Source organism: Penicillium maclennaniae (genome assembly GCF_028827695.1).
Source record: "Penicillium maclennaniae strain IBT 15551 chromosome Unknown utg000008l:1.0-3552695.0:1.0-3555053.0, whole genome shotgun sequence".
NCBI lineage: Eukaryota > Fungi > Ascomycota > Eurotiomycetes > Eurotiales > Aspergillaceae > Penicillium > Penicillium maclennaniae.
Genome location: NW_026623220.1, coordinates 1596330 through 1613513, shown reverse-complemented (window position 1 = coordinate 1613513; position 17184 = coordinate 1596330). Strand labels below are relative to the sequence as shown.

The window sequence follows — 17184 nt, the reverse complement described above, 5'->3', positions numbered from 1 at the left end:
GAAATATTTCCTCGTGCGAGAAGTTGCGCTTTGAACGGATTTCCCTTTATGAGTGCGACCACGGGAATATTCCCATTTGGCCTACCTCAAACAAGAAGCTTGATGCAAAACGCTCTTTTCTACAGACAGAATGGTGACCTCGGGCAGTCCTCCATCCCATTCATTGTTACTTTTCACAACGCAACTTGAATTATACGGCACCTGTGACTGTCATCGACACGTTAATTCATCATGACATTTCTAGTCGAAGAATAGCGTTACAAAAGAGCGGGCAGATTATAGTAAGAATTGCTGGGCCATCCACAATTGGTCACCTCTGAGGTCCATCTCAGACTGCTCATGGTCTCGGGGTACTCTGCCACATTGGGGCCATTTTGTGCGCATTATATGACAGCAATATTGACACTCCCAAAAAAGAAAGCAAATACCTACCTGCCTGGCCTAGCACAACCTTCTGGTGTCAGAATGTGGATGCGCCTGCCCAGCCGAGGTCGTCGTTGCGTCGATCAACTGCCCCAAGATAAGAATGCGGCGACATCCAAGGTATCCTGTCTACAAAGTTACGAAGTCGTATTGAGAAGCTCAAAAAAGTTTAACTTTGCTACCAATGTCATCATAAGAGGCATTCTTACCAACACAGACAAGTTCTTTCATCGCCAAGTACGCTTTGGGATGTTTGGGTGATTTATGAAGGCGGTCTATCATATCGGGCAAGTAAGAAGACAGTATGAGCATAGGGGTGGAGAGATGCATAAAGGCGGTATATTTATCCGGCAGAAATAGAACCTTATACGGAAACATGGAACTCCTCGTTATGTCATCTTCACAACCGCAGATCAGACACGCAAATCCAGTTTGGTCTCGCGAAGCTTATCGTGGGTGAACTTTGCTTCTCCAAGATTGGGAAACCTCAAGCAGGCTCGTTTCCATGGCTCATAATAGATGCGAACTGGCATGTCATTCACACCCCGCCATCTCCTCCGCCTAGCTTTGACACCCCACCTTGGACAATGAATCCTTCTAGTGGAGACACGTTAAGCGTACGTGACTCGATGATGTTGCGATAACAACAAATTCTGATGTCTAATCATACACAGGAGCTTCAAACGCTATACTGTCCCCCAGTGGACTCTGCGTTATTTGCGGCCCTGGCGTCTGATTTCGACCTAACAGACCCGGCAGCTGTCGAGGAACTTAGTCAAATCCTTGCTTCCATCAAAGAATCTGCTCTAGAGCAAGAAGATCTTCCATTTGATCCGACAGGAACATTCAACCATGAAAATAATGATACTGGAGTAGGCGACTTTGACTCCTCGCATCACACATACCCTAATGGGCAAAATACTTCACACACCCGAACGGATACGTCAAGTCATACATCCAACTTGATTTCAAGTGAGAATGACGGAAGATCCTCTTCTCAGAGCAAATCTCAGGGTGCGTACACGGTGGGGACAGATGGCTCCCTGCAATTCTCAAGCGGGTCGGACGAGGAAACAATTGAGTCACTCGTGCAAATGTTTCCCACGATATCTCTTCTTGATATCACACAAAGTCTGAAGAAGAGCGGTGGGGATCCCACCAAATGCATGGATGTTTTGCTCAATTTGGCCTTTTTCGACGAGTCTCAAGTAGCCGATGATGACGCGAAAATCGCTGTACCAAAAGGAATAGATGGTTTCCTGGAAGGTAGCGGTGACATCGGCTATGTCAAAGGGGGCAAGAAAAAGCGGAGCAAAAACCAGAAGCTGCGACAGGGACCCGGTCATTCTTGCAATGGTTCCCTTCCTCAAAATAAGTGGGAGATTGGCAAGGCAGACATCGAGTTCATCTCTTCGCGCACTCCGAATATCCCCAAAGAAAAGGTGTCATCCATTTACCACGCTAACGGAGGGTCTTTATTTCCCACCATCAGATCGATTGCTCTTGCCAACTGTCCAAAGGACGTGCACGAGATTGATGATGATCCTGTCATGCTCACACAAGTGGCCGAGCTCGCCGGAGCATTCCCCAATCTCCAAAACACCACTCTGATCGGGCTTTTAAGAGTCACAAATAACATGCCCTCGGCGGCGGCTGACTTTGCAACGGTGCTGGCTCGGAGGCCTTCATTGTCTGATGTGTCGAACATTATCAAGTTCACTGCAGCACCCATCGACCTTAGTGAGGAAGACAATGTCGGCGCCTCTGGTTCGGGGAGTCGACGCAGTGAGGTCGTCGCGGATGGTTCTGATTATGCGCAGGCAACAGCGGCAGCGAACGCCCATTTTGCGGCAGGCTCCACCGCCTACAATCAAGCACGCGAAAGCTATCGCCGTTCCAAGTCGAATCACCTCTTTTCTGCTGCGACGGCAGTCTACCGAGAATCCGCAGAAGAAAATTTCAAGCGTGGAAGAGCCCAACTCTCGCTTGCGTCTGATCGCCTTGTGGACAGCCAATCTTCTAAGTACGATTTAGATCTTCACGGCATCACAGTTGCCAATGCGGTTCGCATTGCTCGCGAGCGAGTCCAAAATTGGTGGGACAATCTTGGCGATGCTAAGTATGTTCGTGGGGGTGGTAAACATGTACACGGTGGTTATAAGATCATCACTGGTGTCGGCAACCACAGCCACGACGGCACATCTCGTCTCGGACCAGCAGTTAGCAGGATGCTCATTCAGGAAGGCTGGCGAGTGGAGATTGACCGAGGGTTTTTGTTGGTCACGGGCGCTGCCCGTGCCCGTTAACCGCAATCTTCCTATCGTGTATTGGGCTTTCATTCTCATTGTGTGGCCTTGCATTTGTTCCGCTTTGTATCATATCTGGGCCTACCTTTTTGGTAGTCTTCTTATTTGTACGATACCCAGCATAGGAGTTCCGTTCAGCTTTCCCTGAAGGGAAACTTCAACTGGACATTTTTTGATACCCTTTTCCTAATCCATTTTTTATGACTAAATTCAATGTTAGCTTGTAGATGAGAGATCAGGCATTCTCGAGTCCTTCGAATGCAGTCGTATTGATCTAGATCGCCGATGTCCCGTATGATGACGTAAAGCACCCTGACATCAATCGCGCCCACTTCCTCGTAACAACAACTGCCCACAAGCACTACAAGTCATCCCTATGCGATCTCAAGCAGTACGAACTCTGAAAGCATCCCTGAGGCCACGCGCCTTTGTCCAGCCAGCTACCATCTCCCGCTCCCATTCAACCTTTGCTGGCAAGAACAACCGTTCCACGCCTGGAGCTAAGGTGCTGAGAGCAGCCCCGACTATCCCGTTCTTTGGCGCGTTCTTTAGCTCTCACAAGCCTGAGGAGTCAAGCGGCAGCATGTCTTACCCCGATCAGCGCAGTGAAGATCAGTGGCGAGCGGTATTGAATCCCGGTCCGTCTATTGTTTTCCCTTGACTTGAGCCAAGTATCTTGCTTACCCATTAACCTAGAGCAGTTCCGCATCCTTCGTGAGAAGGGCACTGAACGCCCCGGCACCGGCGAGTACGATCAACACCATCCGACCAAGGGCGTGTATAACTGCGCCGGGTGTGACGCCCCGCTTTATACAGCCGAACAGAAGTTCAAGTCCGGTTGTGGCTGGCCCGCTTACTTTGATTCAATTCCCGGCGCCGTAAAGAGACATGTGGACACTACCTTTGGCATGAAGCGAACTGAGATCGTCTGCAGTAACTGTGGAGGTCATCTCGGCCATGTCTTCGAGGGTGAAGGATATCCAACCCCCACTGATGAGCGTCATTGTGTGAACAGCGTCAGTCTACGTTTCACCGAGGACCAAGGTGCTTCTGGAAAGCCGGCGGAAAAGGCGAAAGCTTGAATGGATGTAGTAATAACTCAGATTTAAAGTGTTCTAGAAATCGAAGCCGGTTAGTGCGGATGTGCACTGGGCAAGTACCTCGGGGGCCAAGCGCGTAGTCAGGATCCAACCACGTTGCATAAACCGATATTCTACCCTTTTTCGAGTGTAGTTCTTGCATGTAAGTAGGCTATTTCATAAATTGCAGACGAAAAGTAAATCGAAGGGGCAGTGTATCAAACTGCGTGACTGGCATGTCCCGCTAACCGTATGTGCGCCTAAGGCCGCACTGCCGACCGCCACCTGCGCATGCGGGAGGTTGCCATAGTTTCTCTTCTCCTTTCTTACCACATACACGTCCGCTATTATGTCTCGACGCGCTACGCCGGGCCAGGCTGCCCAGAACCAGCAGACTATCAAGAGTCTGCTGAAACTGGAGACCAACAAGATATGTGCCGATTGCAAGCGCAACAAGCGTCAGTGAACCCCCTCCGATGCCGCTCACGCAGGCCTGGTACCATGGCTTCAGGTCACATTGTATATTAACATTCCTCTTGATTAGATCCGCGATGGGCGTCTTGGAACTTGGGTATCTTCATATGCATCCGTTGTTCTGGTATTCATCGAGGAATGGGCACACACATCAGTCGAGTTAAGTCGGTTGATCTTGATGCGTGGACCGATGAACAACTCCAGAGTGTGGTGAAATGGGGCAATGCAAGAGCCAACAAGTCAGTCGCGCGCAATTGTTAGTGTAGGTTTATGTTCTAATGCCATACAGATACTGGGAAGCGAAACTGGCGCCCGGCCATGTTCCCTCGGAAGCGTGAGTGCTTTGCGACCTTACTACATGAGAGGGCAGCTCACTGACGTCGCATGCCTGTAGTAAGATCGAGAACTTCATCCGAACAAAGTACGAAACCAAGCGCTGGGTGATGGACGGTGACATCCCTGATCCCTCGACCCTCGATGATGGTGACGATGACGTTGTGAGTGTTTCGGACTGAACTGCGAAATGGTGTTGAACAGCACATGCTAATCTTCCAGCCGCTTGCTGTTGTTCAAGAAAAGGCAAAGATTGAACGTTCCGTCTCGCAGCGAATGGCCCCTCCTCCCCAACCCGCTCGCCAACAACGAGTTCCAATTGATCTGTTTAGTGATGACCCCATTGCTCCCCCCGCTCGCCCTGGCACGACCGACCCGGCACATCGCGCTCCTGTAAGACAGACACAGACCGCACAGCCGAAGACGCACAAGTCGGGCGACTCTTTGCTCGGTCTCGACTTCTTTGGCAGTGCCCAACCCTCTACCGGTAGCCGTCCGTCCAGCACCGCATCTACACCCGCTGCGCCAACTGGCATGTCTCGCCCGGATCTGAAACAATCGATCTTATCCTTGTACTCGAAGCCCCAGCCCCAGGCTGCCCCTGTCCAGCATAGACGGGACAACTCCTTCGGCGATATGGCCTCTCCTATGGCACCTTCAGCGTCCTCAAATATGGGTGGTCTGACTGACGCCTTTAGTGGCCTCACATTTCCATCAACCACATCGCCACCCCCGGCTCAGCAGGCTCCGAAACCTTCTCCTTTTGCCAATCTGACCAACTTCGGCGCTGCCAAATCGACCCCAGTAGCTCCCAGGGTCACCTCTCCTTCCGGTTCTGCGGGTGGTGATCTATTTGATAGCCTGACGTCTCCTTCACTCTCTGCCCATAAGTCCCAGTCGCGAAACACAACCATCTCTTCGCATAACCAGGACTTTGGCGGTTTTGGTGGCTTTGCCTCTCCTCCCTCTCAGCCGAAGCCAAAACCTCCATCTGTATCCATCTCCAACACCCTCTCTAATGACCTCTTCGGTCTCTCTTCCCCGAGTATCTCTTCCCCGCCTCCTGCACCAGTCTCACCACCTAAGTCTACTGTGACTTCCCCACAGCACGCAATGAGCTCTGCATTCAACCTTTCCAGCCCCTCGTTTCAGCCCAAGCCCGCCGCACCTGCCAAACCCCAAATGCCTGCTGCAAGCGCGGCCGCCGCCACCATGTCAGCAATGGACCCTTGGGGTGGTAATGCTTGGAACACTCCCGACCCCGCTCCTGCTCCTGCCCACGCCGCGCCAGCACCAGCATCGATGATGAAGATTCCCGATACTCTGACTCCCAACGACATTGGAAATGGTTGGGGTGCTCCGGCCCCTCCTGCCAAGTCCACTCCTACTGTGGCAGCTGATGAGGACTTTGGAGGATGGACTAGTGCTGCTCCCGTTTCGTCGAGCACTACTACAACTAGCTCAACCAAGCCGGCTGGCGGGTTTGGTGGTTCTGATGACCTCTTTTCTAACGTTTGGGAATAGACGGTATACTATTTCCATAGCAAATTGATTTCGTAATCACAATTTGCACCACATCTCCTGTGTCAATAGATTTGTGAATAGATAGGCATAGTTACAGATGGTCCAAGTATTTTTGATGTTGAACTGAATGCGGTTCTTTTAAACCCCTTGAGCACCTCCAATTCCTGTTGATATTGCTTTGCTTTACTTTGTTATTACGCTAATTTGTTCTGATTTTGTTTCTCTTGGAAATGCATTCCATATAACGGGTAAATGCAGCGGAAAAGATATCTATCAGATCAAGGAGACATGGTGAAACTGGGTTCGAGCGCGTCTGTAGCCATCATAATAGTCCATGAGATCTGAATCCACAAACAGTCTTTCCAATATTTTCATATTTATTCATATGTACGTGTGAAGGTACAGCTTGTAGCCTCAACACAAAAGTATAAAGCCATTAGAACAGCGAAATCCGCCGCTGGTTGAAAAAGTGTGCCTGCGCAAGCAGGCAAGAACATGGTTAGAAAATTAACCTCCCAACGGGCTCCCCTATACATAATCCGACCCAGGTATGATGAACACAAGTAAAGAAAAACAGTCAAAGAAAACCCATGGCCAAAGGGTAAAAAGAAAGACGTAAAGACCCAAAAAACAAAGACAAATAGGATATAACCACCGACATCACGAATCATAACAATATGAAAATAGAAAAAGAACATCTAATAGAAATCATCTCAAACAAGCTCACTGGCACTTTCCGTCTTATGACTCCCAAGAGTCGTGACATTCGACTCTTGCGTCACGAGCGTAGTCACCTTGATACCGGCAAAGGTCTCATCTTTACTCTTTTGCTCCTTTTCGAAGCTATGGATTGAGCCATCGAGGGATAGGTCATCCAAGTCGTAGCCGTCTCGCCCGGGCTCTCGACCGCCAATGACGGATGCCATGACTTGAGTGTTTCCATTGCCGGTGTTGCCGGTGAGTGCACTGCGCCCGGTGCGGGAGGGTCGGGTCTTGCTGCGGTAGCCATTGCTGCCGGTGGAGAAGATATGGGGGAGTAGTTGAGAGAGGAATGCGCGGGTGCTAGGGAGGGACGCGCAGATGATGGCGACATTACATTCAACGGCGGACCAGGCGGCGGCGCCGGTGTTGTCGTCTGTTCCAAATAGTGTTAGACCTTGTGTCTTATTTTCTTCATGAGGATATAGATGCGTGCATACAGGTTGGATCATCGGAGTTGGCAATAACGAGTAGACTGTGAAGACGAAGAATGGTGGTGATCACAACACTATACTTATTAGTCGATGTCTTGTTGGAATTGGTGGAGGATACTCACAATCCGCCCAGAGCAAAGACACCCATCAAGGCCAACTTTTGTTTTCTAGGGAGCTGGAGGGACTTGAGGACGGGCATGGGGAATGTCAAAATCAACAAATCGGTGAGAATGTGAATGGCGGAGTTCGAGAACCATAAGGCTTTCTTGTCGAAACAGAAGCCCGGCACTGTTGGGTCCCAGAACTTGGCGAGAGGAACGCAATTGGCCCAGGCACTGATGACTGACCATGTTCCATAGACGACGATGAATCCGAGGAAAAATAGCGCAGGCTAGACGCATGCGCGGGGTGGTGGAGAACACTCGTCGGTATTGAAGGAGAATGGAGATCTTGGTGCTAAAGAGACTACACTGGTAGATTGGGACTGAGGCCCAGAAACACTATAGAACAGAAAAGGTCAATCGTGACTCTTCATCGTGATAGTGACAGGGTGCTTGATGGTCAGGATGTGCCGGTACTCACAATCATTTGCGTTACATAGACATCCTCTGGGATAAGCTTGAAGCGTTGTCCCATGTCATGGTACACCTCTGCTAGGAGTTAGGGCTCATCATCCAGAATCGGATCGAATCCACTGACCTCCCACAAACAGTCCAAAGAAGACCCATGAGAATACCAAGGAGGCTAAAATGGCATAGTCATCCGCTCCCATCTGCTTCACCATGAACGCTCTCGTATAGACACGAATGAGGACTACCATTGTCGCCAAGGACGTGAAGACCGCACTGACGGCCAGAGCCCCCAGGCCCCTTGAGGTCGATAGTGTAGTCATTGCGAAGTATGATGGAGGACAAAAGAGTGACGGTCTGTGCAGCCAAGGATCGATGATCCAGACTAGACAACAGAATAGTTAGAAAGTCCGAATGGAAGATAAGATCCAGCCAGGGCCAACTGCATTTAATACTCCATTGCGCGGTGCAGAGGAAAAGGGCTAGTGTGGGGTGTGCCCCTCTTCAGTTACCAGAAACAGGAAAGACAGGGAGATCCGTGGCTTGCAATGACGCCCAGGTTCCCGATCGAAGAAGACAGTATAGGACTAGCACTAGCTTTGCACAAGGCCGGTCAGCCCTCGAGGAGCTAGAGGATATAAGCTTAGGGACAAGGACAGGACTATTGGCAATTCAGGAGGTCTACATGACAAATGATGGCTCGAACATACACCCCGAGGCTCGGTCAATGCGCGCAGCAGCGTGCGAATGCCCCGTTTCTCATGCAAACTACGCCGGTGAGGACCCTGGCAGAGTTTGACAGTCTGGCGGATGCTGCCCGTCCACGGCGATCGGCCATCAGAGAACCTATCATGGTGCAGACTCCTTGGGCCGCTCAGAGACGGCGGTACCTGGCTGAACGTGGAGCTTCAAGACCCGGTTGCTAGGAATGAACCATGAGGGGCATGCATTGCCTCACCCGTTCGATCCACCCATGCGAGATGCCACGCGGGCCCCGTTGCCGTGCGGAGCCCGTCAGAGCCCACTCAGTTCAGAGACTTGACGAGTGCAGTCCACTAGCGTAGTGGGGATCAGAGGCAATCCTTGGTTTTCAACAGCGCACAGAGTCGTTGTTTGAAGCGGGTTGACATCTAGCGGAGACAGGTAATGCAACCATGGAACCAGTTCGCCCTAAGTCGAGTATGAGTTGCGCGCTAAGAAAGTACTGAGACCGTTGCCAGACTTTGGCATTATGATTTTTGTCGTTCTTGCTTTGTACCCAACTCTCACGTTTCTCAATCCGATTAATGTGAAACAGAGTACTCCGGGCTGGATCCTCTACTTACACAAGATTCAACTGGGCACGGGCGTTGAAGTAGACGCGAAAGATTCTCGTGAGAATTCGCCGAACAAACGCCGCTTTCCCCTGGATCTAACGCGGGTAAAATACCCTTAGCCTAGCTCGGGCTCCATTTTGTTTCTCAAATTTAAAATGCTTTACACTACCGCCGCTGCAGACTAGCGCACCCTATCAACACCGTCTCAGGACCCCCTTTCAGCCTGGTGGCTGGCAATAGCGTCAATAGCGCCGAATTTGTGGCTGTCAGTGGGACAACAAAAGGCTTCTATCGAAAAAATGCCATGTGCCTCAAATGAGATCTACACTGCAGCAGCCACCAAGATGAGTCCATGCCACCAGCCTTAGCCTGAAACAAATGATGGAAAAAAAGCAGTCCCGGAAAAAGAGGTTTCCCTGGGGGATGCTCCGCGCAAACACTCACCACCCAGCAAAAACACGTACTAACCAAGATACTGCTCCGAAATGTCGTTATTTGTCGCGCAGTCATGTCGATCACTCCAGCCTGTGTGCCGTCCGCGCGGATCCGAGCTGCCGTCAGGCGCACGGGGTTTTGACGGCTCGGATGTCAGCCCAGGGGCATGTTGATCATCGATTGTAATTCACTACTCTGCCCTAGATCTGGTACATAACAGCCTGTGCTTGTACCATGATCTCAAGGGCCCAGTCACCTCTACCGAGAGCTTTGTGCAATCGAGAGCGATCCGCTAAAATTGGTCATTTTCCTTTATCGATCCGCAAGGACTAAGAGGTCCACAGCTCGCAAACTCAAGCTGTGCCCCTCGGATTGCCCTTTCCAGACGTATTTGTGAGTGATAATAGGGGTATGGTCATCATCTGACGCGAGAAAGGTAGATGTATGCCCAAGAATGGACCTGTCCACGAGCTGGGGCGGATTATTGTAGCCCTTGTGTGCTTCCCAGGTTCCGTGAGGAGCTTTGTGAAGCTGCTACAGCGACTGGCGAGAGATTCACATTCTCGTAGAGTATTATTCATTTATTTACTTGTCCTCCAAACACAGAGCGTGCTCAATACGTTACAAATTGAGAAGATTGAATGTTCCTGTTTTTTAGCTTGAGCTATAGAGCAAATGATCAAGTACTAGCGGCATCGAAAAATCCCGATCGATCGTGGAATCTCCTAGGGGCGAACTGCACCGACTGATTGGGATGCATCGGCATGCCTCAAGCTAAATAATGTCCGCTGGGATATAGCTCGTAGTATATAACTCCAAAAGCAAAGCCATACCTCCGAGACCAGATCAGACCGCTTCTTTAGGTTTTCGTGGCTGCCCAGCAGGATGTTGTTGACACCTCAGCTATCAGGCCCGCCACCAGCCTTCCAAAAGCGTCCGCAATATCATTGCGCCTCCCGTCACAATAATATACGATAGTCATTTGAATTTCTTAGAAACAATGGCAAAGATAAACCAGCTACTTAGTCTGGTCCTTCCTTCAGACCCCTATTGCTTTATTGCTCTGCTCCATAAAGTAATACAGTTTACCAGCTCACGTTGCTTTCAAGCACGGCTGGGCAGCCTGCATCGATGACCATGGACATGATCCATGTGGCTTGTCAAGAAAGCCCCCCTGATCCTATAATCAACCTCAAATAGCCTCTCTGCCACATATGACAGATCGATTGGTCGATGCAGGTGTCTAGGATCGAAGGTGAAGCTGGGAATGAGGTTAGCGCCTGCATCCCCAGCCACCGATCGCAAAAAAGCACATGGCTGGGATGCGGTTTGTTTATAATCCCCCCCTCGTCAGCATTCCAGCTGATGCAATTTCCTTTCACACTCCCCTCTTTGTGCGGCTCATTTATCTTTGAGCTTCCAAAGAAAAAAGAAAAAAGCACGATCGGGCTGAACTGATTTGCGCCCGTGCCTATTGCGCTGTATACTCGCAAAGTATACAATCCAGCCCAAGTGCCATCGCAGCAGACCGGAATTCCATCTGTCGTCCACGAGTTCTCCTTCCAGTTCTACTCATAATTCTCGGAGACGAGTATTGCGACCTATACTATCCATATAGTCACCTTCATCGCCTGTATCTGGAGCCCTGGAGCTCTAATCCTTACGAGCTGACCAAGTCCTACCCGACCTCCGACCCCGCCAAGATGGTCCAGCGCAACATCACCATCGCGATTATCATTATCGTACTCTTCATCATTCTCGCAATCGCAGGATTTGCGATCTACGCTGTTCAGAACCACGTCTCATTCTTCTCCAACAAAGAAAAAGAAATCGATGAAGAGAGCGCTGGCGGGGGGTGACCGCACCCGATCAGCGACAATGCTGCTGTCCTAATACCCCTACTATACGACTACCTGGATATATCCTTGCGGAACGGACGAAAATATAAGACACATGATACCCGATAGGATGTTTCTGCTATCTTGATGATCCTGACACGATTGCTTTGAGACCCCGCGCGTTTTTTCTTTTTTTTTTTTGGTACAACTTTGAGCACATGATTTTGGCCAGTTATCTTTTTACGCCTGAGGAGTTGGTTGGAAATGGGGGGTTTTTTTTTCATGAATGTACTTTCCAATGACTGTGATGGTAATGGTCTGCTTAACATATGATACATGACCGGTGCAGTGAATTTAACTTGAATGCTCTTGTGTGAGCAACCTTATCGGGATAATTCTTTCTATTCATCTAGCTTTCGTCATTCATTAAATAACGTGACAAGCGCAATGGTGCCCAGATGGTTTGCATAAGCTCTACTGGCGCATGTGGATGACAAGGCAGATACATATTGCTCAGCGGCTGCCTCTACTCGGTATGACACAGCTGGACAATGATGATGTTGTTCATCTCACAATGGAGAGCCTGGGGAACTTCTCAACTTGATAGAAATAGGGCTGTGAAGAAAAATAGTGAAGTGTTGGATGCTTGTTGATAAGCGTCGCAATGAGGTGAACAGCTGAAAATGCAGAAAAATATGCCACTCGCTTCCACAAAGACTAAATCCGTGCCGCCAATGGTATCGCTCTTACCCAAATAAAACACACAATGCACCAAAGCCTGTTGAAATCTTCTTCAAAACACAGGACGCCATTAAGATAACATCAGACTGGATAGATGATGGAATTGTTTGCTCCAAATTAGAAAACGTAGCTTAAAAGCTCTTGGGCCCTCAAAGCCGTCGCTATATGCCAAGGCAGTGTGTTGTTCTGCACACTGCGCATGCCCTTCGCTCGGGCAAGAGATGCTAGATCGCGATACATGCCCAAAGTTTCCTTCAAGGTAGCTGCGTGAGATGAAGATGGTCGCTGGGAATATACGAGGTTGACAGTCATGGAGAAGACACCCTCGCCGTCGGTGGTGCCTTTGCGGCGGAGGAGATACCCGCTAGCCAGCGCGGGGCGAAACTCGGTGAGATGAGGTGAGCTATTGAGGCGATGAGAGAGGATGACTACCCACGATTCATCGCTGATGTCGGCGAGAACGACGTCTGAGTCGGGTTCGATGGAAGGTTCGGTGGGAGTGGGGGCGTTATAGGTGGCGCTGGGAGTTGGCGCATTGCCAGATTGCTCGGGCGAGGCAATGCTGGCACTCGGGTTTGGTGTTGAGACGGGGGTAGATGAGAGTTGGGGATTCAGGACGGCTGTTGTCATAGCTGAAGCGGGTGCTTCGAGGGTGAGTTCAGGAGTGGTGATGACGGTGATCATGGTTAACTCCAGTGATCCTGGTCTCATCTTGTTCACTTGATCGGCCAGAACGCTCCATCCTAGAGAATTGTGAGATATGGGGATTGGAAGTTTCAATAGGCTCGAAATCTTACCTTCAATATCGTCTTGATCCATTGGTTCGGTATTCACCAGCACAACCCTCCAGCGGGCCTGGAACTTCTCCATAATGTGCTTTGTCGTGGCCCAGATCTCATTGCGCACTTCAGCAACTGTTCTGGCGGCGCCTTTGCTTCGATACCGGAGACAATAAGACATGGTTGTTTGGATAGACCCAGTTCCATCAGACCATGCCACCGACATCCAACGTTGATCTGCGCTTTTTGAGCACGCAATATGAAGACTACGCCCATCTTGTAACGGTGAACCTTTCTCGGACGCAAGGCGGAAATGGAGAGCTTCGGGCAAGGGTTCGGCAAGGAGTATCGCCGGCGCACATACTACAGGACTCAGATCTGCTTCCTTTGGTCGGCATCGGCCGTATACCTCTAGAGCGAGTTCCAAGTACTCTGTTTGAGTCGGAACAACCATTGATTTCCCAGATGTGATGAAATTCATCGGGATGATTTGCAAAACAACGTCGTTGACCTGTCGGGACTGTCGAAGGTCGGCGTTAGCCACCAATTGTTGGAAAAGGTGCCAGAAAGCCGTGCAAATGTCCGCCAATGCAGCCGCGTGAGGGAACGGATTGACAATGTAAACGACACAATTATTGGAGGAAGGTGAGGATTGCGATAAATCAGCGCCTGAAGTCGGGTTTCGAGGTTAGACAATATCAAAAGAACTTGGAAAGCGCAACATACCTAGTTCCTCACACAGCCCTTTCAAAGACTGCATCATAGAAGAGTAGCTGGATTCGGTGTCCCATGCCCTCATTCCGTCTTCAAATGCCATCGACTTTTCGCCCCGTGAATGGTTACCAAAGTTGCAGCTTTGATATGTAAGACCGAACCGATATAGAAACGAATCTGCACTCTTTGAAGCGGATTTCGGATGAATACAGTAAGCCGTGATATCCTTCGGCCCACGAGCAGGTTCAAGACCGAAAGTCTCCCAAAATGAGATAGCGGGCGGAAGAGTTTCCAAAAATTCCTTCCCACGTCGAACTCGAAGATGTGGAGCCGCGACCTTTGAGATGGGGGTTCGTGCTGATTCCTTGGACGGCTGATGCGATTCCGCGGCCGTTTCGTCTTGCAGGGTTGCATACCCTTTGAGATCCAACTTGGCCATCTCACCCAAAAAGACTGCATCTTCCATGCACGTTCGCAAAGTCAGGTTGTCACTTTCAAGACCAAATAGTCCGACATTGCCATCTAGAACATGGTCCAGAGATGATTGTGTTATTTGGTCGACTAGGAGCTGAGCAATTGGCATTTGATCCTCCCGGCGGAGAAGAACGGGCAATTGTTGGATTTGCAACGCAGAGAAATAACCAGTGAGTGTCCAGTCGGAGAAGTTGGCAAGAAAGTTTCCCAGAAAAGTCGAATTCTCAGCTTTGGATCCCAGGTTCACCTCAGGCATATTACTTGATTTGGCTGTTGACGCAACGGATTGGATATCGGTCTCGGAAGAGACGCGCTTTCTTTTCAAGGTTGGAAGAGCCAGCGGAGTCGGGGCATGCTGCATTGGCATTTCATCGATGCATGGGCTACTGGCACTGCTTGAGACCGACGAAGACCGGGAACGCTCTTCGGGAATTGATGGTGATTCATTTGTGCCATTTGCTTTCACTTGGCTCACTGAAGCTCGAGCACGGTGAGGAATGCCAACGGTGGGGATAGCGTCGAGGTTTTTGTCCAAAGTGTCTGGTTTGACACCAGTAGAGAACCAAAACTTGCCTGCTGCCCCGTATTTCTGGTCCCAGTCTCCGATCTTCTTTTCAAATGCAATGGGGTGATAGTGCCCCTGAAGAAGATGAGAATCTTTGGACTGCTTCTGGTGATCCGGCTGTTGTCCGGAAAACAGGATTTTCTTGATTTCCACTGGACTTAACGGGGGACTGATGGGTTGGCTTTCGGGACGCGGGGATGATTGGGCCGAGGAAGCGGATGCCATTGGTGAGTCTGCCAGTCCGGGTTCGGTATCTTGCACTGGTTCAAGAGCATGTTCCTTTTCGGTGGGTTGGGCTGATTCGATTATTTCCGATGGAGCGCTTTCTGGAACTATAATGTCTTCCATTTCCCCCTCTTCAAGACCCTTTGACTTCACTTGTGCCTGAAGTGTCTCTTTCGGGTGATCAACAGAAGGCTCATCACCCATACCCTCGAGATCAGGTTCATCAAAAAAACTGAAATCAGCATCAGTTATTCCTTTGGACCCGAAGTCTCGCTCATTCATTTCTCCAAAAAGGTCGTCATCATCGCTGGCATCGTACTTGCCAGTACCAATTGGGTTGTTAGCCGGGTGTTCGGTGTTAGAGGTGTGTTTGTCGTGTGCCGCAGCTGGTGACAAAAAGTCGACATCATCCGGAAAAGCATCGGATTGGTTCGTGTGATTTATTCCCATCGCAGTAGCACCTTCAGGTGGAGTTGGATACACCAAGTTCGTTGTTTGCAAGTCGTAATATTGAGACATTCGGGAGAGGCTTTCGATGACTTCCACATTGTCAACCCTGGGAGATGACATTTCGTGGTCTTTAACTGGAGGTTCCTCTAATGTGGGTTTGCTCTGCGTGTTCTGTTTTGGTTTGAGAGAATCGGCATCTGGAGACCATTGCCCAAGGAATTCGAGTGGATCGTCCAAGGAATCCTGGAGCCAGGAAGACTGGATTGGTTGGCCGCATCGTCGAAAGCAAAACCTTGCGGGCCAAAGCATCCGTTTGAGAGGTAGCGCAGATTGAGTTTCTTCGGTTTGACGCCAAACTTCACCAGCAAGCCTTGCAAAAAAGGGCTCCCAAACCTCGACTTCCACCCATGGTTCCTCTTCGATGGACTCGATCTGCAATCCAAAATTCGTCAGCCACTGGACAACATCCAGCTTCCACTGTCTTCGCTTTGTTGAAAAGTCCCCAGGATTCGAGTAATCCGGTGAAGGCACCGTCGGGGATTCCAAATTGGCCGTGACAAGTCTAGCAATAGCTCCGTTGGGACAAAGCCAGAGATCAGATCCCTGCTGCACTCTCAAGACATTTGAGATATCGTCACTTGGGCTGCATAGTCGGGCGATACCCTGTTGGAAAACTGTCAGCGGGGCGATTGTCACAGTTCCAGCTGTAGTTAATTGAACATTCAGAGTTGTTAAATAAGATGTTGAAAGTACGCTCTCGCTGTCTATTCGCGGGCTCTCATATCCAACCTGTTCTACAGGGGTGAACAATGTGCGAGATCCAAGCGGGAGAGCACCATATCGTCGGATCAGGTGGATGCTAATCGCCCCAGTGACAGCCGAGATGAAAGAGGCATATATAGCTACTGAGCTGCTATAGCCGTCAGATCGTCTTGATGATGGTTGGCCTTGTTGAGGTCTTTGCGTTCCGGCTGATTGAGATCCATTCGGATCTTGGGACTCTGATGAAAGGCCTCGTATCAGATTCTGGGACGTAATATTGCCCGATGCGGAGACTATGGCACGTATAAGTAAAGTCAACGCGCCATGATAAAATTCTGTGCATTAGATGTATACCTTTCAAATTTGTTGTATCCACTAGGATCTTCGTTGTTGTTGAATCCCCTTCCTTCACATACAGGGAGTTCAAACTCTCAAAGTTCGGAGTCGGGGAAAACACCCATAATCCTAGGCGTCTCGGACATGATGCCAGACAGTTCAGATTCCGTAGCCTGGCTTCTAAATTCTTCAGACGACCAAGATGTTTTAAGATCGTATAGCCATTTGCGGGGCCCTCTACCGCTGGGTTGACAGTGGTGGGCTCTTCCGTGTAGATTCTCCAGTAGATCGTGGAGAAGCCGTCCTAAGATTCATGATCAGTTCGCTTCTTCGAGGGAGCATATGCACGCACTTACAACCAGATATACGTTGGTCGTCGCACCTCCGGGAAAGTCCATGGTTTACCAGTTACGGACAGGCCCGGGAGTCATAAATAAAGGGCTGACGAGGTTATTCGGGGAGTCATTTCCAAGGGGAAGACTCCACATGACCGCACGCTCACAGCATGTACAGACTTAGCAGCCGGTGAAACAGGCACCGAAAGTCCAGCAATGGCTGAACAGGTGTGAACGAATCGCGAGATCGCGAGTCCGGGGGAAGTTCGAAGGACGCTCGGGCCAATCACTGGGATCCGCACCGGACCTGTCA

The 17184-nt window shown here is 50.1% G+C and overlaps 5 protein-coding genes across 5 annotated transcripts; 3 read left to right on the top strand and 2 right to left on the bottom strand.

Moving 5' to 3' along the window:
* Positions 1-1010: 1010 nt before the first annotated feature.
* On the top strand, positions 1011-2729 carry N7477_009586 (uncharacterized protein; the record flags this gene model as incomplete). The annotated part of the gene is made up of 2 exons (XM_056971247.1): positions 1011-1040; positions 1098-2729. The coding sequence occupies 2 exons, from the start codon at positions 1011-1013 to the stop codon at positions 2727-2729; spliced, it is 1662 nt and encodes a 553-aa protein (XP_056818226.1).
* A 376-nt stretch (positions 2730-3105) lies between these two features.
* Positions 3106-3811, top strand: N7477_009585 (peptide-methionine (R)-S-oxide reductase; the record flags this gene model as incomplete). Its single annotated transcript, XM_056971246.1, has 2 exons — positions 3106-3367; positions 3426-3811. The coding sequence occupies 2 exons, from the start codon at positions 3106-3108 to the stop codon at positions 3809-3811; spliced, it is 648 nt and encodes a 215-aa protein (XP_056818225.1).
* Positions 3812-4157: 346 nt separating this feature from the next.
* Positions 4158-6139, top strand: N7477_009584 (uncharacterized protein; the record flags this gene model as incomplete). The annotated part of the gene is made up of 5 exons (XM_056971245.1): positions 4158-4266; positions 4353-4521; positions 4572-4616; positions 4677-4779; positions 4838-6139. 5 exons carry the CDS (start codon positions 4158-4160, stop codon positions 6137-6139), a joined length of 1728 nt encoding a protein of 575 aa, XP_056818224.1.
* A 713-nt stretch (positions 6140-6852) lies between these two features.
* N7477_009583 (putative integral membrane protein) lies at positions 6853-8224 on the bottom strand (the record flags this gene model as incomplete). Its single annotated transcript, XM_056971244.1, has 6 exons — positions 6853-7274; positions 7339-7411; positions 7475-7723; positions 7755-7832; positions 7915-7982; positions 8032-8224. The coding sequence occupies 6 exons, from the start codon at positions 8222-8224 to the stop codon at positions 6853-6855; spliced, it is 1083 nt and encodes a 360-aa protein (XP_056818223.1).
* A 4124-nt stretch (positions 8225-12348) lies between these two features.
* N7477_009582 (uncharacterized protein) lies at positions 12349-16934 on the bottom strand (the record flags this gene model as incomplete). The annotated part of the gene is made up of 5 exons (XM_056971243.1): positions 12349-12974; positions 13029-13679; positions 13737-16493; positions 16555-16840; positions 16893-16934. 5 exons carry the CDS (start codon positions 16932-16934, stop codon positions 12349-12351), a joined length of 4362 nt encoding a protein of 1453 aa, XP_056818222.1.
* Positions 16935-17184: the final 250 nt, after the last annotated feature.